The following is a 21,807-nucleotide window of genomic DNA, read 5'->3' on the forward strand; positions in this document are numbered from 1 at the left end:
AAGTGGGATTAATGAAATAACCGTACACCATGTCTCATGTCCTTGGGATTCTTTATCTAGGGTAATTCTAGAGCCTGTTCTAGACCACACTTGTTTTCTGTACTGCCCAAAAAGTCCTATGTGCTGAAAGTCCCAAGTCTTTGTATTTGAGCAACTTCTGCTATCACTAGACCTGTCAACTTCAGCCCACAAATCAGACTGTAAAACCTAGGAAACATGCCTGTATTTTGCAAGTAGGGGTTTGTTTTTTTTTTTTTTAATCAGCAGTGATGTACCCCACTCCCATACTTTACTTAAAGTCCTCTCTGTGTACTTGAGATTACTGTATGTCTGGAGAAAGCTTACTCAATTGTTCTTTGATTGTTCTTTACAGAAAAGTTGAGAGATGTGTTTAAAAATGTGGACCAGCTCAAAGAGGATCTCAAAAACACATCAGGAATATCCACAGCCAGTATCGATGCTCTTCTGGAAGCATCTCTCCCAGAAAACAGCAGTCAGGTAAGTTTGCTGTCACCCTGGTGGGAGATCTTGTTGCTTTCTACCTCTCAGACCATTAAAACCAGAATTTGATAGTGAATGCAGCTAAGCAGATCACTGCATGTGTGACAGCATGGAGAGAGGTAGATGATCCCACAGGGATAGATGGCATAGCATGTTATGGATCAAAATAGCCATCAGAAATGCAGTAAGAGCAGTCATTGACGTCAGTTCAGCCATTGGAGACCAAGAGCCACATGGTCTCTTTGGCTGTCACCAGTAGCTGGTAAGCAGCCATGCACTGCCTGGTGAGTGGTTGCTCCGATCCGTAGCAAGGGCACATTTCACTATAACAGACTAATGAGGACTGAGTGGGGTCCTTGGTGGAGTCCTCAGTGCTGAGGAGTTGTTGCAGTCCAGATGGAAAACACACTTTTAACCACAATTCATGAGAGCACTCGGGGTCCAAAAATAGCCTCCCATAACGAGAGATGAGCTTGCCTTCCTCAGCCTCCTGCACAAACAGAGCTCCAGATGCTTTTCCCCTTCCCAACCATCTTGTTTGGACTGAGCCCCAAAGAGCGCTCTTTTCCAAACTTTACATGCATCAGTCAATGGAAAATTGAAGCCACAAAAGCTTTTACTACTGTGCAAGCTGGGCAGTAAAACATAGTCCTTAGGATTTGTCCCTTGGAGTGGGAGTAATGGGTAGGCATTTTCTGGTTCTCAGGGTTGAAATATGATGCTGTGGAAAGAACAACAGCAAGGCAAGATTAATCCATGCATACTGGAGTGAGCAGTCTACCCCCTAACAAATCTTTTCTTCCTTTGTGCAAACACAGCTCATTTCTCAGATCCTCCAGCTGGAGTCTTGTCGCATCCATCCTGCTGACCCACAGCTGCAAACAGTAGCGGAGGAGTTCTGCAATCTGTCTCTTTCAGAGAGGACTCGTGAGACTTACATCCTGGGGGTCACACTGTTACGACACTTAGACATTTACAATTTCTTATACAAGGTTAGTTCTGGATTTGTAGAGTGCTTTCTATAGTCCTTGCTGCATGTAGTGGCTGAAAGGTCATAAAATACATTGCAGTGGCCAGAAGCTATGCTGATTTACCCAAGCCAAAGATCAGGCTTTGCACATGCAGTAATTTTTATTGCATATCCATGCTGTGACAGTGTGGATATAAATGAGGATCCCAGCTGGTGTAAACCAGCAAACCTCATTTAAAGGCACTGGACCTACTCTAAATGCCTTCCTATCTGCTAGTATCATTTATATGCTGTCACAACCTCTTGAACATTCCCAGCGGAGTTCAGGCTTCCCAAAAATATGGCACTGGGCTAATTTTTTTTTTTATTCCTTGAAAAGGGAAGCCCTGGAAAAAGTCCTGTAAAATATATTTTCCCAATCTAATTGGCACTGCCAAGTTATTAAATGATTCAAATATCCTGCGCATGCAACTATATAAACAACACGTAAAAATAACATTCACAGAGAAGTGCATATTGAATACATCTAAATGCTACAGAAGTGATCCTGGGGAAAAAAGTTATTAAATGAGAATGCCAGTGAATTTGGCTCAGGTCAAAAGTCACTCATAGTGTTTGACATCTATGTTGGTGAAATGCTACCTCCTTAGAGACTCGGATTATATCCCAGCCAATATCTGATACACATTTCCCAAGTCTAGGTGTTTGGAAGCATGCACTGTTTGGGATATGTAATATTCAGGGGAGTGGTTTGCAAAAGTGCTTGGGGATTTAGGAATACAAATCCCATTCATTTCCCATGGGACATCCACTCCCTAAGCCTCCTAACAGTTTTGAAAATCCCACAATCTTTGTCTTAGAATTAACACAGTATGGGCATGTACATGCATGTGCGCACAGATTCCTGCTAATCATAATTGATTTCCTTCCTGTCTCTCATAGATGTTTTTCCCTAAGGAACTTCAGAAACCCGTGGACAAGATGTTAGGCCTTCTGACAAAAATGAAATATTTCAGACACCAGGTTGAACCTGGCGTTGATCCATTGCTACAAGCTATTCACTCACTGAAGACGCTCCGGCAGTCTAGAAATGTGGCACTGACTAAGGTACGTGTAGCCTGCATGTGCTTTGGAGGCAAAACACTGCTGGAACAGTTTCCACAGGCATTTCTTACCCTAGAAGCCAAAGGTGCATTAAATCATAGATTATTGATTATTTTTTAAAGCAGTGGTGTCCTAAGAAGAATCTCTATCAAACTTATATGTTGCCTTCCTGGGAGAGCTTTGATTTGGAGCAGTGGGACCATCATGTGCTCATGACGGGACACTAGGAACACGTGCTGTGGGAGGGACACTAGGAAGAAAAATGCGGGGGATAAATAACTGTCTTGAAGGAGGGTAGACTTCCAACAAAATATACCAGTGCATTGGAAGGGGTCAGCTTGTGAAAGCAACTGGAGAACTGCCCGCTAAAGGCTATCCAAAACCACGTAAGTCAACAGCAAAAATTTGCTCTAGCTTTAGTGTGCATTAGAACGCGCCCAAAGCCTCAAGACTGCCCAAAACATTCAGTACAAACCCAGTCCTGCTCCAACAGCTGCAATAACTTCAGGTTGCACTAACTTCATCCAGCACTGGATCCAATCCCTCTCTGATCCATAGTCAATGACAGCATAGATCGCAGGAACCGTTTCCAGTAATCACTTTACCTGCACATTGCAGAACCACGTGCAGTCATGGACTAGATGGGGATAGGGGATGTGCACATCTGTGTGACAAATTCTGTCTTATAACCCGGGGTATATATGTGTCACCAGGCACACATTATAGGCAATTCCCAAATTGGATCTCATACCTGGAAATGAATTTACCACCTCTGTCATAGCAGAGGTTAGCCATAAAAGCATGATTTCCATGGGAAGTCCCTTTTTTGTAGAGACAAACTTCTCATTAGAAAGTATAAAAATGCTTAATCCTTGCCTTCTAATTCTGTTATTTCTTTTTCCTCTCAGAATGGGATGCTTTTAGCGTGCAGGATTTATTTGCATTTTCTTTTCTGCAGGCATTATTTAAACCAAACAACTTTAAGATAACACGTGGCACATTTAAGTCCATGTCAAAAGTTCTCTGCAACCAGGAGATCACACCCCTGTTTTTTGAGTCCTTGCTTCCAGATTTTGGAGACCCTGTAAGCAACAGTTCTTCTGTGGAGGATGTCTATGTCCAAAAGATGATGAGGAAATATGGGATTCCTCATGACTCCAGTAAGTCTGGCTTTTCCTTAAGGCAAAAACATTTCAGAGACAAACTCTACTGTTTCCAGAGAGATCCAGTGCTGAGCTGTTCCCCCATATGTCTCTGAAGGGCTGTAAGTGCTCATGATTTAAGCTAGCTGAAGATCTGCACTGCCCTAATTATTGGTGGTTTATTTCCATAAGTGTTAAAAGGAAAACAGCCTATGTAGCAGAGCAGTGCTTGACACTGCACTGTTTCCCATTTGTTGATGATCTGGTCTTAGGGCTTGACAGGTTGTTGCTTTTTCTTGATGTGTAGTTTTTCCAGCTGTTCTGACATTATTAGCACCTCTGAGTTCATGAAACTCCATTTAAGCTTCAAGCAGAGAATCTTGGCTTGAACAATGAGACTCTTATTGTCTTGAGTTCGGCAACAGGAGATCTTGGGGGTGGATTGCTTTTGTCAAGACACATTATATCAGTCAGTGAAGAGGGCCCTGAAGTCATTCACTGTACACAGCAACGAACTGGGCAGATGGGAAAAAATACACTGGTAGCTTTTTCATGTCTGGTCTATTTGTGCTCCGTGCAATTTGTTTGCTTTTCTCCCCTTGCAGCACCATTTTGCTTATCCTTTTACCTGGACCTGGTCAAGACCCCAACTGGAGCTTTGATTTGGTCTTTTTTAAAACCAATGGTGCTTGGGAAGATCCTTTATACACCAGATACCATAGAAACTCGAGCAATCATGGGAAAGGTATGGCTCTGTTTACAGTACATCAGGATACGCCCGCGCAAAAGGATTGTAATTTATCTAGCACAGGCTTGTGTCTTTGAGAAGCAGAAGTCTATTTTCTCACTGTTTGGAGTATTAGTCAAATTATCTTTTCCTAGTTGCATTGCTGGTCATATGAGTCATCTTTTGTCTTTGAATGAATCTTACCTCCAAAAAATTGCCGTTTGTCTAATATTTATAATACGATTTTTTTAAGGCCTTCAGTTTATGAAGTTTCACCCTCGTATTTTCAGACAGTAATAGAGAGATGTCTCCCAGGACAAATGCTATAACCAGTACTTGTTCGCAAGCAGACCAGTGGTAGAAGGAAAGCTGATATCCAAGACATGCTCCAAATGTCACATACGAGGCCATATTTTTAAGTACTTGCATCCAAGTTCAGTGTGTTAAGGGGCACTTTGCCAAACAGTGATAGGGTGCTAAGAAAAATCCTAAGGAAACCAAATTTGGTCTTAGCTGTTTTATTGATTTATTTATTGTTTAAAAGCTGTAAGGTAATGAATAAATGAATGCTTATATGTTGTGGGCTTTTTTATAGTCTAATGCAACCCTGAAGCAGATAGCTGATCTAGCCCTGAAGTCCCAGGAGTGGTTGGACAAGTCTCCTGTCATCATGACCTCACTAACTAAGTTAAACCAGACAGTTCCGATGATCAAGGTATGAGATCCTACCTCCCCTGTCTCTCTCGCGGGATGGAATAGGGAGGATGGATTTCTTCACTGAAATAAGCTGGGGTTCCAGCGACCTCAGGGACATCTTAGGTCAGCTGGGGAGACCCTTCTCAGGCTTTTGTCCTGGACTTCACAGTTTCTGTGCCTGCCTGCCTGTTCCCGTAACAGAAATAATCCTGATGCACCTTTCCATGCAAATCTTCTTTCTGAAATGATCTATTTGTAATATGCTCCCCGACACTGGCCATGCTGAGGCCTGCTGGAGGGCTAGGGACCAGGAAGCGCTCTTCAGTTTGTAAATTAACTTTCTGCTTGATGGAGTGATCCAGCCAGCCAAGACCAGGCAAGAAATGACTTTTTCAGAAAATGAAACAGTATCTATAATAAGCATGTAGCTCTGGGTACACACGTAAGAGCTAGAAGATGTCTTTGTACCTTAGTGAATGTAAATAATTTTTTTTTCCCCTCCAAAGGAGCCTAGCCTTGCTTGGATACAGAAAGCAGTAGGCTGTAATGTTTCACATACTTGCTTCCCGTTCTCTGCAGTAAAAATTGTCTCCTTTTCTTAGGAAACTATGAAAATGAGATCTCTGGAACCCTAAAACATTAGAAGTTAATTTCAGTGGCTGGAATTAATTATAATTTCTGTGGCAGTGCGAGAAAATCCAGAGTGGAATATGCAAAAGTGAAATGAAATATTCTCTGCTGACTGCACTCATTGGTGGAATAATGAACTATTCAGCAAACAAAAATCTGTCTGCTGGTCTCCAAGCTAAATATTGGTCCCCTATCCATTGTGCTCTGGCTGTGTTCACAGGACTTAAAACAGACACAAATGAAATTTACTGCACTTTTAGAATAACAAAGATTATCCATGATTTTTCCACGGTACTCTAGTGCCTGGTGGAGACTCAATAGCCATCTTCTGTTGACTTCAGAAAACACTGCCTTGGACTCACAGGGCTCTGTATGACGTTTTCATTGCTAACTTTTCCCCATCCTGATACACAGAGTGAAATATGGAAGATCCGGAAGGGAGTAGGAGGGTGTCATACAAATGCTCAGTGAAGGCAGCTGGTCTGTTATATTTTAGAAATACACTGAATGAGCTCAAGGCACTTCTGGTCAAACTGATGCTTTTTCTTTTTGCTTGTTGATAGAATACCCTGCAGAATCCCTTTGTGCAGGTTTTTATCAAGCTGATGGTGGGTTTGGATGCAGCTGAACTGCTGAGTCAAATAAATGAACTGGGTAAGTTATTCCACATTTGCTGCCCTCCTATTTGTACTTCAGGTCTGGGACCTCCAGAGTCACCAAACTGTAGCCATCCTCTGGTACTGCTCTTCTCTAGTCAGTATCAGATGCTTTAGTGCAAGGCAATCTCAGCTGTGATTCAAAAATCTTGTGGTCTATGGGAAAAGACTCTTAGAAAATAAAGGGCTTGTATGAAGAGATGTTTCCTTGAGTGTTGAAGGGATAGTACGATGGGAATCTCTGCAGCTCAGTGTGGCCACTGGAGGACACTGTTTAGCCATAATTATGACTTCAAATGAGCTACCTGGGACTCTGCTGGGAAATGTTGTGGAGAGCTCACTTGCATCACATCAGGGTTCAACTTAAAAGTTTTCCAGAGCAAAAAAGCAAGGGATCAGATAAAGGTACCCAGGCTGATGAAGCCAGAGGCATCATTACAGGAGATGCTCTCCTGGAATCTGCTGTTCTCTGGTGGTCTTGCATGGTCCTTCAAGGTGAGAGTTTCTGATCTGCACTGTGGGAATCGTCAGCTAACAGCGGTGGTGGATATATCCCCTGTTAGTGCACAGCACGGTGATCACAGTCCCTTCCTAGCTGGTCTTATTGTCCCTACCCGCTTTTTCAATGAGTGGCCATACATGTCAACATGAATCTGGGTTATGCCAGCAAAACCCAGCATAAACCAAGAGTGGTTGTAGTCTATTGCAGTCAGAAGGATATTTACATACTGTTCGTGATCACCCCTGTGTTATTTCATGAGTAGCATCTCCTTTCTTAACTCCCCATAAAATCATCATGCCTGCAGCAGCTGTTCCATATTAGTTACACTGCATTATGCAGTCACCTTTCAAAACAGCCAGGAAACAGCAGTGTCTTTATTAAACTGCATTATCAGGTTTAGTACACACATCAGCACAACAGACATAACGTTTCCTTGATGTGCTTGTATAAAGCACATTCTCCCCTGAGACAGAGCAGCTCAACAGATGAGTTGATTACATCAAAAACCATAAGATGTGGAATGAATGGCGAGCATCATATGTGAGTCTGAAACCTCAGCAGGTTAGTAGCAACTTCTGATTTGGGATGGCTGTCACATCCCATTGCTGGCATCCTCCCAAAGGCAAACTCACAAGCGTATTACAAATGATTAACATAAAAATCGGGTCAACAACATGCCTTCATTGCACTGCTAAGTGCAGAAATGTATTTTACACTTAATTTTTAGTATGATGGGTTTTTATCTTCCTTTCTGGTGTCCTTGTTAGTGTAAAGAGCGGAATGATGTGATGGATTTTTTGCTATGTGTAGTGATGCTACTGGTTTTGTTTGTGTGTTGTGTTTTTTTTTTTTTTTCCAGATGATATTCGGCTGGAATTACAGAACAACACTGACATTGTCGATCAGCTGAATACGTTAGCTACCCTTGCTGTAAATGTGTCCTCCTGTGTCTCATTTAATCGCATTCAGGCAGTCAGAAACTTAGAGGAAATGGAAATGGTAGCTAAAGAGCTGTTTCTGAAGAATGAGCTTTTCGCAAGTATGTGACAGTCTCAAGTCCTCCTGTAAATTAAAGTTAGGCTGGTACAGGTTGGGAGTCCAGCATAGGAAGTTTGGCTTTCCACCAGCAGTTGTTGTGGTCACAGCTCCCACCACACAGCAATCGATTTTGAGCCAGTGTGTGTGGGACCTGCACACTGAGACCTCCTTATGGCAGTGTTTTACACTCTCCTTTTTATACCTCCTCTTCTCTTACACCTCTGCTGTCTGTATAGAAAGCCTTTGGTCAACTGGTGTTTTCTTTTGATTAATTCTCAGTTTGAATGAAATTTCACTGCCCTTAGGAGATCTTCATGACAGCTGCCTTCTTTCAGGCCCCCATGGGAAAAGATGCTTTAATCGAGAAAGATATGAGACAGTTCAATTTATTAGAAGGCCATAAAGCTCTTGAGACGTTCCAGCCAAACACTGCAATATTATATTGGGTCTTCTCATTCGCACTTTTCACGTTTGTGGGATCAGATTGCAGCTTCAGATCAGACCGCAGAGAGGGGCCGGGGGGAGTAGAGAATAGGAACTTATATTAATTTGAATGATACAAATGTGTCTTAATTTTTAAAGTATGCCAAATATCTCCTCAATTAGGATTTACTTAAGTCCTGTGACCTGTTTGGTTTTATACCTCATAACTGAGGTATAAAGGTAGATAGAAACCTTTTCTTTTCTTGGAATTTCAGACCCTGATAATATTTGTCTATTCCCATAAAAGCAGTTTTCTTCCATGTTTGTCCTCCATTCCGTCGTATGCTTTATATATGGAATAATCAAGAAAAATATTCTGAAGAGAAAAACTTCTGTCGTATTGCCTCTACTCAAAGAGACACTTCAAAGGAAAACAAGGCCTGTCTGTCAAACTGTATCTACAGCATGCCATTTCCTAACAGGAACTCGCAAAGCTTTTATATTCTTAGACACCTCAGCTTTGCGGGAATTTGTGTGGGCACAAAAATATGTGTATAGGTCATGAACAATTTTCAACACCATGTTCCTGAGGTTTTTATGTTGCGGCATCACTATGTGAGCTCTATTGATAGAGTACCTTTGGACACATTCATGAGAGGTGCGTGTGCTGAGTGACATACCTAACATATGTGTGACAGTCCATGTTAACAGCAAGATTTTTCCAAATACAGCTGGTTATTTTGAGAGTCTTTGATTTTTGAATGCTCAGTGGGAAAAATTTAAAGGCTCTGGGGGTGTATTTTGCACCCAGAATCACTGGTCACATTTGAAAGTACGAGTAGCTGCAATGATGTATAGTTTCTACTTCTAGACCCTCGATAAGCAGCCTACCCATCTGAGCATTATTTGTGCAGCAAAGAAATGAAATGATGGATTGTAATGTAGAAAAGGCTTATAAAAATGAGGAGTTCCTACGTATCTGTGTGCTGCTCCCATGCTGTCGAGACTGAAGGAAAGCCTTTTCCCTTTCTTTTCCAAGGTATCATTTTCAAGCTGCCTTCAAACCATAGCAACCCTGGGCGCTCAGTTCATGGGGACTTGGCCCTCCCTCCTGTGCTCAATTACACCATCCGAATGAGCAGCAGGATCACGCAAACCACCAACAGAATAAGGGAGCGCATCTGGACAGTGGGCCCGCACAATTCCACCTCCCAGAGCCAGATTTACAGCCGGGCGTTTATTTATATCCAGGACAGCATTGAAAGAGCCATTATTGAGTTACAGACTGGCAAGAATCCAGAGGAAATAGCTGTTCAAGTCCAGGCCATGCCTTACCCCTGCTACAATAAGGATATGTAAGTTTGTGTGGCTTTTGTCTTTGTGCTTTGTGTAAGCTCATCTTGTCTGAGTGGTGGAGTTCACCAGCTGCGCTGGTCTCCTTAATACCATGTTCACATGGCATAGAAATAATTTTATTTTGTGGTGGTGTTTTTTTTTTTTTTTCCCCAAGGGTCTGAACAAAAGAAGGAATTTTGGACTCTAGTATAAATGGTCCATGTTTAGTTTGCCTAATCTTTTGTTTTCAGTGCTCTTTATGTACCTGAATTGTCATGATAACTATAGGTTTTACAGCAGGTAAAATTCGCTGTCCCTATTTTACTACATGTGGTGGAACAGAGACTGGGGTTGGCAGGACTTGGATTAAATATGAGTGTTGGCTTGTTCTGCAGGTGTTTACATGCAGACAATGCAGCAGAACTTAGAAAATTTATTTATTGGGAAAAAAAGAGTCCCTAGGTTTATGAGCTTTGTTCCTAGAGATTGCTATCCAGCTGTGGTATTTGTTATTCATTCCAGTGATTCTGGCTAATGTTCAGTGTATAGCAGATAGTTCTCAACACAGGTGCCTCTCAGACGCTTTAAGAAGGATAAGAGAGAAGATGAAATTGTGCCATTCATCTCTGGAATAATGAGGGAGGACAGAGAAGCTTTTGATGTGCTGAGTTGCCAGAGTTAACAGCCTGTTATACAGAGCAGTGCAGCGTGAACTATGTGTGGACCAGAATAAGTTTTGAATGGTGAAGCAGATCAAAAAGTTTTGGATCATCTTCCTTTCTGCTCAACTTGAGCCAGATCTGCAGCTAGTATAAACCCGCATCTCTGCCAAATGCAATAGAGAGAAGCAAATCTCTCACAGTTGAGGACCTGCCCCTCCGGCAAGACAATTTTGGTCTGTGTTGGAAAGCTGGCAACATGGTACTTCCTCAGAGTTATTACCCTGGCCGCAGCTGGTGGCCAAACTGAGTGGAAAACGCACAGGGAACGGATTTCATGTCCATCAGAAAGCACTGAAGGATGTTCAGCAAATAGTAGTAGGCTGGATGGTCCCTCTGTCCTGACATGAGGGTCTCCCTTGGACCAGAAGTACAGACTAGACTTAGGAGCTCTTTCTACTGAAAAGCCTGCGTGTCTACTGCATGAGCTAAAAGATTATATGGGAGCTAGAGCTATAGGACCTATAGCAGACCCATTAACCTCCTGTGTTGGCCTGTCACATAAGAGAGCTGGGGACCTGCAATCTCTTCTCAAGATAACCACACGCAAAGTGCCTGCAAGTATGCAGGAGCATTCAAAACAACTGCCAACTTCTTGCAGGAAATATGTGAATTATTGCTGTGAGATAGTTTTGTACAATGATTAACTGGCTGCTAGAGGCATTTACTACAATGTTATCTGCTCCTTTACTTGTTCTTGGGCTGCTGAGAAAACCGCTTGCCTTCGGGTTTCCCTCCCCACCCCAGGTTCAGAGGGACATGAGTTTACTCAATTATTAAAATACCTAAAGGCTTTGGATTTGCATCCAGTAGAAGTCGTCATAAAATGACTGTTTATTGATTGTTATTGCGTAGTTAGCATCCTGCAGGGAAAAGGAGGGAATATATATACCAGTACACAGAAGGTCTTGGGAAATGCTGAATTTTTAATAGCCTAGAGATCATGCACAAGGTGGTAGCCAAAAAAGCCCCAAACAACAAAGAACTAGTAGAGCTACTGAAATGTCTGTTCATTGTTCTTTATAAATACGGCTTCATTAGCATGGAAGCATTTCCTGAAAACGCTGGTTTATGGGAAATTTTTGGCTTTACAAGTAAGAAAAATTAAAACCAAATGTAATCATATTAATTTCTTACTGTTATTGTACATTAAAGTTTTCCCAGGAATATCACTGATTTTTTTTTTTTTTTAAGCCAGGTTTAGAAATGAGGGAGGAAAGCATAAGCCCTGTAGATACAGTGAAGTGAATGTCCTGCTATGAAAAATTGCTTTCCATCACAAAAGGAGAAATTTACTGTTGGCCATTGTTGTCTTTTCTCTGCGCACATTTGGCACAGGAAGAAGGTTTTAACGGAAGTGAGGAGCCAAGAATTGTGAAGCCCACATAGGCCTGGGTCCGCAATATCTGTCCTGCGGGGTAATAGGACAGACACTGTGAGGGGAAGCACCTATATCCAAACTCTGGCATCAGGAAATACAGCCTGATAGCAAAATTTGGCCATTATACCTGTTAACAGAACTGGGAATTATGGCTGGCTGCTGTGATGTTTCAAAATGGGATGCACGCCATCAGAGAGCCAGGGGATGCCACTCCTGTGGCGGTTCCTGCTCCTGCCAGTGGTGCTGCTGAGCAAAACTTCCAGAATGCATCTGGAAACCCCTCTGTGATTTAAAAAAAGAAAAAAGATTTTGAACAGTCAGGAGTTTCATGAATAGAAAATCCAATGCAATGGAAAAATAGCCTTTTTTGTAATTATTAATTATACTCCACGTTTTTGAAATATAAGCATGTCTTTTCCTGCGCCAAAGTATTATTCTGAAAAATATATTCTGTATAAAGCCTTAATCCCCAGAACATTTCATATTCAGCTAAAGCCTGCATTTGCCTTTTACAGGTTCTTAACCAGTGTGACCTACTCTCTTCCATTTGCTCTGATGGCTGCCTGGGTTCTGTTTATAGCTGATTTTGTTAAAACACTTGTTCAAGAGAAAGATCTGAGGCTTTATGAGGTACGGTAAAACTTTCTGGGGCGTGCAAAATTATAAACAGATTTTCCTTATTAGTGGGTAGTATGTCTCATATGCAATATTAAATGGAGCAAAACAAGCATTAAGGAAAATAATATTCCAAATACCTATTGTTTGACCTGCAGTGTTTAAATTCTGACATTGTAACCAAGCTCAAAACCATAGAAATGCAGGGCATTTGCCCTTCAAGTGGTGAGAATATTGCTTTGCAGTTCTGAACACTGGAAACATGGGGACCTCACAAAATTACAAGTTTTCTGAAGATTTAAAGCTCTCTCTAAAAATTTACTTTGAGTCATACCTATTTGGGACAAAGACATGAAAAGTGACTTATTTCCTATCCCTGAAGTTGTTATACTTTGTATTTCAGAAGGTGCTACATATTACATCAGCTCCTCTGAAATGAAGTTCTTCAGGTTGCCTATTGGAAAAGAAATGACATTGAGACATAGGGAATTTATTAAATTGACTCAGGTTTTCAGTGTGAACACAGTTAACAGAGATGAGCAGCAAAGAACTTTTGTAAAACTAAGCTTCAGCAAGCAACAAAAGCTCGAGCAGATTTGTTTTTTATCTGATCCCATGGAAACAAATATTGATTCACCAAAAACATTTCCAAGAAAGGGCATTCTATGAACTGTGATGAGATTGAAAATGAGTGAACCCCAGTGGCTAGCTGACAGCCCCTTACCCTTACTTTAGTTTCACTGTCTCTAAGAACCAGGGTGTCAGTAATCTTTTTAGGTGTGTAATAATCTACAACAGCACCTGTAGTTTCTTTTGGATTTATCAATACAAATATACAGTTTTATACAAGTCTTGTGGACTTGATCATCAGCTAGTATAAATTAATATTGCTTCCTTATAACCATGGTAATTTAGCTGCTATTTGTTGTCTTGGGGATGTGTGAGAAATGGTTTGGTTTCAAAGATACTTAAGAGATTTTACACTCAAGCCACTGGATCAATTGGCATTATTTAAAAAAATAACCAAAATGCTTTAGAAAACTTCTGGCCTTAGATTTGTAACTTGCTTTGGAGCTTGTGGGCTGCGATGCTTCATTCTTGCAGATCCTGTCTGTGCTGCTCTTTTGCAATAGACGGCTTTGCAAACCTGGGGCATTCTAGAAATGTGAGTGCATCGTTTCTCCCTTGTTTTCAACATGCAGTATGCCAAAGTATGAAGGAGCACATTTTGGTTGTATGCCCTGTCCAGAAACTGAAAAAAGAAACAGTTCAATATCAGCAGAAAGATCTCTTAATAAACAGTTGTCATCTGTGATTCTTTTTTTCACGTTTCTCTCCGTAGTACATGAAAATGATGGGTGTTAATGCCAGCAGCCACTTCATCGCCTGGTTCATAGAGTGCGCCATCTTCCTCCTAATTACTGTCACCTTCCTCATCATTGTTCTAAAAGTGGGTGACATCCTTCCCAAAACAAACACAGCGCTCCTGTTCCTGTACCTTATGGACTACAGCCTGTCCATCATAGCCATGAGCTACTTCATCAGTGTTTTCTTCAATAACACCAACATAGCAGCCTTGGTGGGCAGTCTCGTGTACATCCTCACCTTCTTCCCCTTCATCGTGTTGCTTGTCATTGAGAATCATTTGAGCTTCTCTGTGAAGAGCCTACTGGTAAGTTCTGCTTTTCGATAACAGGGACCGTGTGTGTGGAAGCAGACACTCACCTTCAATAAACTTCAGTCCTTATTACAGCTTGTGTCACAAATATATGTGAGTTGGGTGCCTTTCTAAATTCCATCAATGGGTGTTGACAGGTACGACAGCACGACAGGACAGTTGGCCATGGCCTGTCTGAGGGAGACCTGGAATTAGTTGTGTCCCATGACTGGAAGCACTACTTGTGGAATTTTAGTGAGTTCCCACCTGCCAGCTGAATCAGAGTAGTTTGAGCTATGTACTTTGCCCTTTCAAATTGCAAAGCAAAGTGGGTTACTTACAACCACTGTGAAAAGCAAGGCTGTCTCAGTAAGGAGTTTAGGTAGCAGGGCTGTGAAGGAGGGCTGGCTCTGCTCATTGCTGGCTCTGCTCACCCTTTAGTTTCATGTATCTTAAATTCCTAGCCATGGAAATAGATGTAAAGCCTTGTTTCTTACCAGGGGTAGAAATAGGTAGGTATTAGGTTCCAGAAGCCAGACTTATTTTCTTTAAGTCACCAAATTCGGGAAAGGACATCTATTAATGCAAGTGGTAAAATTATTAACCGCATGGCAGGTAATTCTCAAGCACTGCTGTATTTCAAAAGCCTAAAATAAAGCCCTGTACGAGGGAGGAAGTTGGGTCCTGGGTATGGAAGCAAAAGGAAGGCAGGCTTTAAGGAGACATTACAGCCCATCACTAGAAGCACTGCCCATCATAAGCCTGGTCCAGTGCTCTTTGTGACTGTTGGGGGAAAAAAACCCAAAACAAACACTCATTTTTCTGGCTACTGGATCAAGCCAATGAGGTACCTGATTGGTTGACTGACTTCATTTCTCTTTGAGACTAATTCATAAGTTCTCTGTTGTCAATTTTGTTTATTCCACAGAGTCTGTTGTCTCCAACTGCGTTCAGTTATGCAAGTCAATACATTGCTCGATATGAGGCACAGGGCATAGGTATGTTTATTGTAGACAAAACAAGGCTTTGAGCTCCCGTGGGTGTGACATTTCATTAACTAATATGGATTCTGTTTGTATTTCTATCCTTTGTATCCTTTCTGCAGGTCTGCAGTGGGACAACATGTATAAGTCCCCAATGATTGGAGACAACACTTCCTTTGGTTGGATGTGCTGGCTCATTCTGATAGATTCTTTCATTTACTTCATCCTGGGATGGTATATAAGGAATGTTTTCCCAGGTGAGGATACAAAGCATCGAGGCTGGTGCTGTACCATCGCTTTTGGAAAACAGTGAATTCAACACTGGCTGGTTCCATGGTTCAGGCAGTAAGACAGTCTGCACACACAGGATACCTCTGTTTCCAGATCAAAGGGAGCATGACTTTGTGGATGTCTGAGAGTATTAATGAAGCTGATACAGAGCAGAGCAAGGGAGAATTAGGGTTCCTCTGCTTATCAAATGGGTAGGTGGGTCTCCTGAATAAGCTGGAGCCAAGGACATGGGAGGATGTGTTTGCGGTCTGGTGAGTGAAAATGAGAACAGAGCATGTTAGCCTGCATTTGTCAGTTGAGTGATTTTGTGTTGTGTTATTTATATCATTTGATTTCAAAAAGTAATTCCTGCCTTGGGCAAGAGTGAGTACATTTGTCCTTTGCTTTTCTTCCCCACCTGATGAAGCAGTCCACTGGCATACGGAAATCTACCCAGTGGAAAATGTAAAGTCCTCCTGCCCTCCAGCTATGAAGTTACTCAGAATAACAAATTAGCGAATGCTTCCTATGGTGTCAATTGGGCAAATTCTCTACCAAGTATCAGTAATACATACATGAGCACATCAAGAGGGGAGAGATCTCTGTGGAGTTTATTTTTGCTGTTTTGAATGCACCCCAATAGTGATACTTCCTGCAGAAACAGATACCTGAATGAGATTCCTCTTCTCCTTGTAGGTAGATATGGCATGGCAGCTCCCTGGTATTTCCCGTTGCTTCCATCTTACTGGGTCGAATACAACAGTTACCTCCCCTTCTGGAATGAGAAACAAAGAGGCCTTCTCTTCACCAAGCTGATGTTAAGGAAAGAAGCCACCCTCAACAATAAGATATGTATGTGAATGCTAGACGGGGTAGCAGTATTAACTTATGTTTTAGGTAAACGAAGCCAAATTTGTAAAGGGGCGCACCATACTTAGAAAGCACATTTCTGTATTTATCCTTATTTTGTAGCACAAGAAAAATTGGAAGCTGTTACTTACCTAAATGGAGATTTGGCTTTTAAATTATACTTGTTCTTCCCATTTGGTGTGGAAATCCAGTACTGATATTCACATACATATTTGTGTATGTTGTAGTTGGGCAGTTACGTTAGATGCGTATATCTCTACAATGCTCTATGTAGAAACACACTTTTGTTTGTGCAAGCAAATAGAAGTTTCCACTTGGCAAAAGGGATGTGTGCTTCTTTGTTCATCTCTTTAAATATTTAGCCTGTAAAATACTGTGAGATCATACATAAAAGCTTGCTGATTCTACCTAACTGAAAATAACTCTGTAGTTTTGCTGTATGTCCTCTAATTTTCTGTGCTCGCTTAGTATAAATTAGGTTAGGTGCTCCAAAACATCTAAATATGAGACCTTTTCAGAAGTGATTAATACTTATTGTCAGGAGTTATTAGAAGCTGCAAAAGTAAAAAGGAGAAATCCCAGAGAGCTCAAAATGATCCAGATCCTGTGAAATGTTCTTTACATTCCCAGCTGAAAGGCAATTACTTTTGCTGTATTTTGTTTTTAAAAGCCCTGCTTATCTCTGAGGTGAAAAAAGTAGCACAAACACCTGTTGCAGTGCAGTAACTGTCCTCTGACCCTTGCCTTTGGTATCAAAGGTGCCCCCGCTCCTCATCTGGAACCGGAGCCCACTGATCTCACCTTGGGAGTCTCTCTCCATGGCATAACAAAGGTTTATGGATCCAAAGCTGCAGTGGACAACCTCAGTCTCAACTTCTATGAAGGGAATATCACTTCCCTGCTGGGACACAATGGAGCTGGGAAAACTACGACCATGTGCGTATCCTTTAAAGCTGCTTTTTTTTATACTGTGGGGCATGATTGGGTGAACAAGAGAGCAAGTGGGGCTGTGCAGTGTTGGGAGACTGAATAAGATGCTTTATTAGGCGAAATCTCTGTTGTAGTTTTATCTTGCTTATGGATGACCTCAGCAGTCCCTTCACCTATTAGAATTAAAGGTTCTTTTCTGCTTAGGAACATCTTGAGGGCACTCACAAGGCATGTGCGGGACAACCAGGGGATCAGGCCCAGCCAGCACGGATTCATGTGAAAGGCAGGTCTTGCTTGACCAACCTGATCTCCTTCTATGACCAGGTGACCCGCCTAGTGGATGAGGGAAAGGCTGTGGCTGTGGTCTACCTGGACTTCAGTAAGGCCTTTGACACCGTCTCCCACAGCATTCTCCTAGAGAAGCTGGCGGCTCACAGCTTAGGTGTACTCTGCGCTGGGTAAAAAACTGGCTGGATGGCCGGGCCCAGAGAGTTGTGGTGAATGGAGTTACATCCAGTTGGCGGCCGGTCACGAGTGGTGTTCCCCAGGGCTCAGTTTTGGGGCCGGTCTTGTTCAATATCTTTATCGATGATCTGGATGAGGGGATTGAGTGCACCCTCAGTAAGTTTGCAGACGACACCAAGTTGGGTGGGAGTGTTGATCTGCTCGAGGGTAGGAAGGCTCTGCAGAGGGACCTGGACAGGCTGGATCGATGGGCCAAGGCCAACTGTATGAGGTTCAACAAGGCCAAGTGCCGGGTCCTGCACTTGGGCCACAACAACCCCATGCAGCGCTACAGGCTTGGGGAAGAGTGGCTGGAAAGCTGCCTGTTGGAAAAGGACCTGGGGGTGCTGGTTGACAGCCGGCTGAACATGAGCCAGCAGTGTGCCCAGGCGGCCAAGAAGGCCAATGGCATCCTGGCCTGTATCAGAAATAGTGTGGCCCGCAGGGGTAGGTAAGTGATCATCCTTCTGTACTCGGCCCTGGTGAGGCCGCACCTCGAATACTGTGTTCAGTTTTGGGCCCCTCACTACAAGAAGGACATTGAGGTGCTGGAGCGTGTCCAGAGAAGGGCAACGAGGCTGGTGAGGGGTCTGGAGAACAAGTCTTATGAGGAGCGGCTGAGGGAACTGGGGTTGTTTAGCCTGGAGAAAAGGAGGCTCAGGGGAGACCTCATCGCTCTCTACAACTACCTGAAAGGAGGTTGTAGCGAGGTGGGTGTCGGTCTCTTCTCCCAAGTAACTCGCGATAGGACGAGAGGAAATGGCCTCAAGTTGCGCCAGGGGAGGTTTAGATTGGACGTGAGGAAAAATTTCTTTACTGAAAGAGTGGTGAAACATTGGAACAGGCTGCCCAGGGAAGTGGTTGAGTCCCCATCCCTGGAGGTATTTAAAAGATGTGTAGATGAGGCACTTAGGGACGTGGTTTAGTGGGCATGGTGGTGTTGGGTTGACGGTTGGACTCGATGATCTTAGAGGTCTTTTCCAACCTTAATGATTCTATGCTTTTTAATCTGGTAGGATACCTGTAATACACAGCACAGCAGCTCTTCTAGCATTTTGTTCCATGACACTATGGTGCCTGGGGTTAGGTTGTTGTGAACACTTTGGGTAGCTTGCGCACACACCAAAGCTGAAGTGATATTAGCAAGAAAGCTTAATAAGGGTGTATTTCAGCTGTACAAACTCATGTGTTGGCTGGGCTGGAATGGCAGTGGGTTAACACATCGGCCTTTCAGCCCTTCCAGCTTTGCCATTTATAAATTATTATTTAAGTTGTTAGATAACAGCACTAAAGCAGACCTGTAGAACTTGATTTCTCCACTGATATATATGTGCATCACTTTGAAAGCAACATTAAGCTGATAAATAGAAGCCTCAGAAGAGCCAAAAACAGTAAGACAAATGTGTGCTTCATCTCAGCTTATTATCAATTCATCTCATATCCTCTTTGCAAAGTGTAGGCAAAGGTGATGTACAGAAAAGTATAATGCCTTCTTGAAACTCAGTGCAGGCTTCAAAACCTGAGTAAGGTCACAAGTTACTTCCTTCCTCTTTAATGATGGTTAAAAGTCCCAGGAGAGAGAGAATCTCTCGGAAGGTGAAGGGCAGTCTGAGACGCATCTTCTTCTTTTAGTCCCTGTAGGACAGCATCAAAAATTATCTATATTGTGCAAGTAGTTATTCTGAGCAGAGGTTGTTTGACTCAGGTCTGTTAGGTATTGGTAGGTAAGTAATTATTTGCTTGAACTAGATGAAAGTGCTGCCCACTGTGAAGTGTCTTGACTGGAAGCCCTCCCCCATTTCTTGCTAATAATGCCAGTGAAATCAGGTTTCCATGCTCTGATGTGGTTAGTAAGATGAAGGTGTGGTTTTCAATCTCTGTTGTGGTTACCAATATGAGGCTGTCTGGATACTGCAGACAAACCTCAAAAGAATGAAGAGTAACTGCATTATATGAATTCCCAGTGATTAAATTGGAAGCCCCAGGGCGTTCATGAGTATTGATGTATGGGATATGCAATGGTCTGATTTAGGGAGGGGAAGGCTCAAGAAGATAAAAGTACATGTGAAAAGTAGCCAGAGGTCAGTGTGTGAGCTTGGTGCTTGCCCTTACATTCCTGCAGAGGGGTATGAGGATGTCCTTTGATGTTAATTGGCCACCACTCTGCCAAAGAGTGGTCAGACAGCAGAAGAAGCAGTGGTCAGTGGTCTCTGGCTGGAAGAAGTGTGATGGTGATGTAAGGAAACTTTGAAAGTGATGATCGGTACAGGACCGTATGAAAAAATTACCTATGGCTTTCTCCTTTTTCTAACTTTCTTTTCTATTTATTTTTCCCTTTCAGATCTATTTTGACTGGATTGTTCCCTACATCATCAGGTACTATCTTTGTGTATGGCAAAGACATCAGGACTGACCAGGAAGTTATCAGGAAAAACATGGGGGTGTGTATGCAGCACAACGTGCTCTTTAACTATCTCACCACGAAGGAACACCTGCTGCTCTACGGGTACATCAAAGTCCCTCACTGGAGTAAACAGGAACTCTACCAAGAAGTGAAGAGGTATAAAAATAGCAGGGTTGGAGAAGGGAGAGAGGGATGTCAAATTTATTGTGTGGTAGTGCCATTGCCACTGCAAAGCTCAAAAGAATGGTTCTGAGGACTGTTGCAGACCCTGCGTAGAGTTCAAATAATGCCTTGGTCTGACTAGAGGAATATATTGAGTGTTGATATCTGTGGCTGTAAGAAAATAACATCTCTTCTCCAGGGGGTTTACAAACTTCTGTGGTAATTCTTTGGAGGTGAATTTATAGGCCTAAGGGTCTAGTCCTTGCTGCTTTACAGTTTTCCCCAGAAAGAGATTTAATCAACCAGTCAGAAAGATACCGGCTTTATTGGTTCTGCGGAGAGGTAAAGCAGCCAGAACATCCCAAGGAGTTTAGATCTTGGTGTTCTCCATTGATGAGGTTGAGCCTTTAACCTTGACTTGTCAGATGGAAACTTTGAAAACATCCTAAAAAAATGTTTTACATTAAAATCCCAGTGACTGAGCTACAGGGTGAATCATCTCCCTGCACTGTGACCATTCAGTAGAGCAGTCCATACTTGAGCAGTTTTTCATTTGCAGTTATGGTTTTTTGGGTATTTTCAGGTTCCCTGCTTTTAAAAGATGCCTGAAGGACAACTTTTGGGGTTGTTTTTTCTTTGTTTTCAAGGACTTTGAAGGAGACCGGACTGTACAGCCATCGTCACAAGCTAGCTGGCTCCCTGTCTGGGGGGATGAAGAGGAAGTTATCTATAGCTATTGCTCTCCTGGGTGGATCAAAGGTGGTGATACTAGATGAACCAACCACAGGGGTGGATCCATGCTCTCGGAGAAGTATTTGGGAAATTATCTCCAAGAATAAAAAAGGTACCGTGATGAGACAAGATGCTGCCCAGTGGTAAAGGTGATTTGTGTCACTCTTGAAAATATATTGGTGGCTTTGAACTGTAGGTTTTGGAGACCACAGAGAAGAAATTGTGGGAGACTGGGATTTTGCAGGCCCTCTGGGTGCATCCTGGTTGTTTTTTGTAAAGTCACAGTGTCATTTGAAAAGTAACTACCATAATACACAATTTACAATACAGTAACTTTCAGCTTCTCTCTAATACTGCCTTTCATCCAGTTTCACTAATAATTTCAAAAAAGCGCAGTCGATTTTCACCTGATACTCTGTCCCCTCGTTCAGCATAGCTTTCATCTGTCTCATGTAATCACGTGTGTTTATTCTGTGGTGGCTGACATCAGCTTTGTGTTTTCCAGGCAGAACCATCATTCTGTCAACACATCACTTGGATGAAGCAGAAGTTCTGAGTGACCGAATCGCCTTCCTAGAGCATGGAGGGCTCAAATGTTGTGGTTCACCATTCTACCTCAAGGAAACATTTGGTGATGGATACCACCTGACGCTCACAAAAAAGAAGGTTTGTGTCTGAGTTGGTCCTAAATTTTGAGCATCTTGGGTGGGAAACTGAGTCAGTTGTAGGACAGGAAGGAAGGAGGCACATCATTGTGTCCCACAGAAATGAAGCATGCTGCAGAAAGTTCATCTCAGTCTTAGATGTCTGCAGTGGAGTGGTTGTTCCAGTATAATTTCACTTTCATGGAATAACT

At 42.5% G+C, this 21,807-nt stretch overlaps 1 protein-coding gene across 1 annotated transcript in view; it reads left to right on the forward strand.

Annotated features, from left to right (window-relative positions):
• Nucleotides 1–21,807, forward strand: part of ABCA12 (ATP binding cassette subfamily A member 12) — a 91,197-nt gene that overhangs the window by 40,288 nt on the left and 29,102 nt on the right. The window contains exons 15-32 of the mRNA XM_076342102.1: nucleotides 374–498; nucleotides 1,320–1,493; nucleotides 2,414–2,578; nucleotides 3,534–3,735; nucleotides 4,323–4,462; nucleotides 5,040–5,159; nucleotides 6,334–6,424; nucleotides 7,788–7,967; nucleotides 9,429–9,744; nucleotides 12,340–12,454; nucleotides 13,782–14,111; nucleotides 15,025–15,094; nucleotides 15,202–15,336; nucleotides 16,046–16,201; nucleotides 16,978–17,155; nucleotides 19,995–20,213; nucleotides 20,867–21,063; nucleotides 21,457–21,617. Of these exons, the coding sequence (XP_076198217.1) occupies nucleotides 374–498; nucleotides 1,320–1,493; nucleotides 2,414–2,578; nucleotides 3,534–3,735; nucleotides 4,323–4,462; nucleotides 5,040–5,159; nucleotides 6,334–6,424; nucleotides 7,788–7,967; nucleotides 9,429–9,744; nucleotides 12,340–12,454; nucleotides 13,782–14,111; nucleotides 15,025–15,094; nucleotides 15,202–15,336; nucleotides 16,046–16,201; nucleotides 16,978–17,155; nucleotides 19,995–20,213; nucleotides 20,867–21,063; nucleotides 21,457–21,617 (3,074 nt within the window). The remainder of the gene's footprint in view (nucleotides 1–373; nucleotides 499–1,319; nucleotides 1,494–2,413; nucleotides 2,579–3,533; nucleotides 3,736–4,322; nucleotides 4,463–5,039; nucleotides 5,160–6,333; nucleotides 6,425–7,787; nucleotides 7,968–9,428; nucleotides 9,745–12,339; nucleotides 12,455–13,781; nucleotides 14,112–15,024; nucleotides 15,095–15,201; nucleotides 15,337–16,045; nucleotides 16,202–16,977; nucleotides 17,156–19,994; nucleotides 20,214–20,866; nucleotides 21,064–21,456; nucleotides 21,618–21,807) is intronic.

The sequence above is a fragment of the Aptenodytes patagonicus genome, chromosome 6, assembly GCF_965638725.1.
Source record: "Aptenodytes patagonicus chromosome 6, bAptPat1.pri.cur, whole genome shotgun sequence".
Taxonomy (NCBI): Eukaryota; Metazoa; Chordata; class Aves; order Sphenisciformes; family Spheniscidae; genus Aptenodytes; species Aptenodytes patagonicus.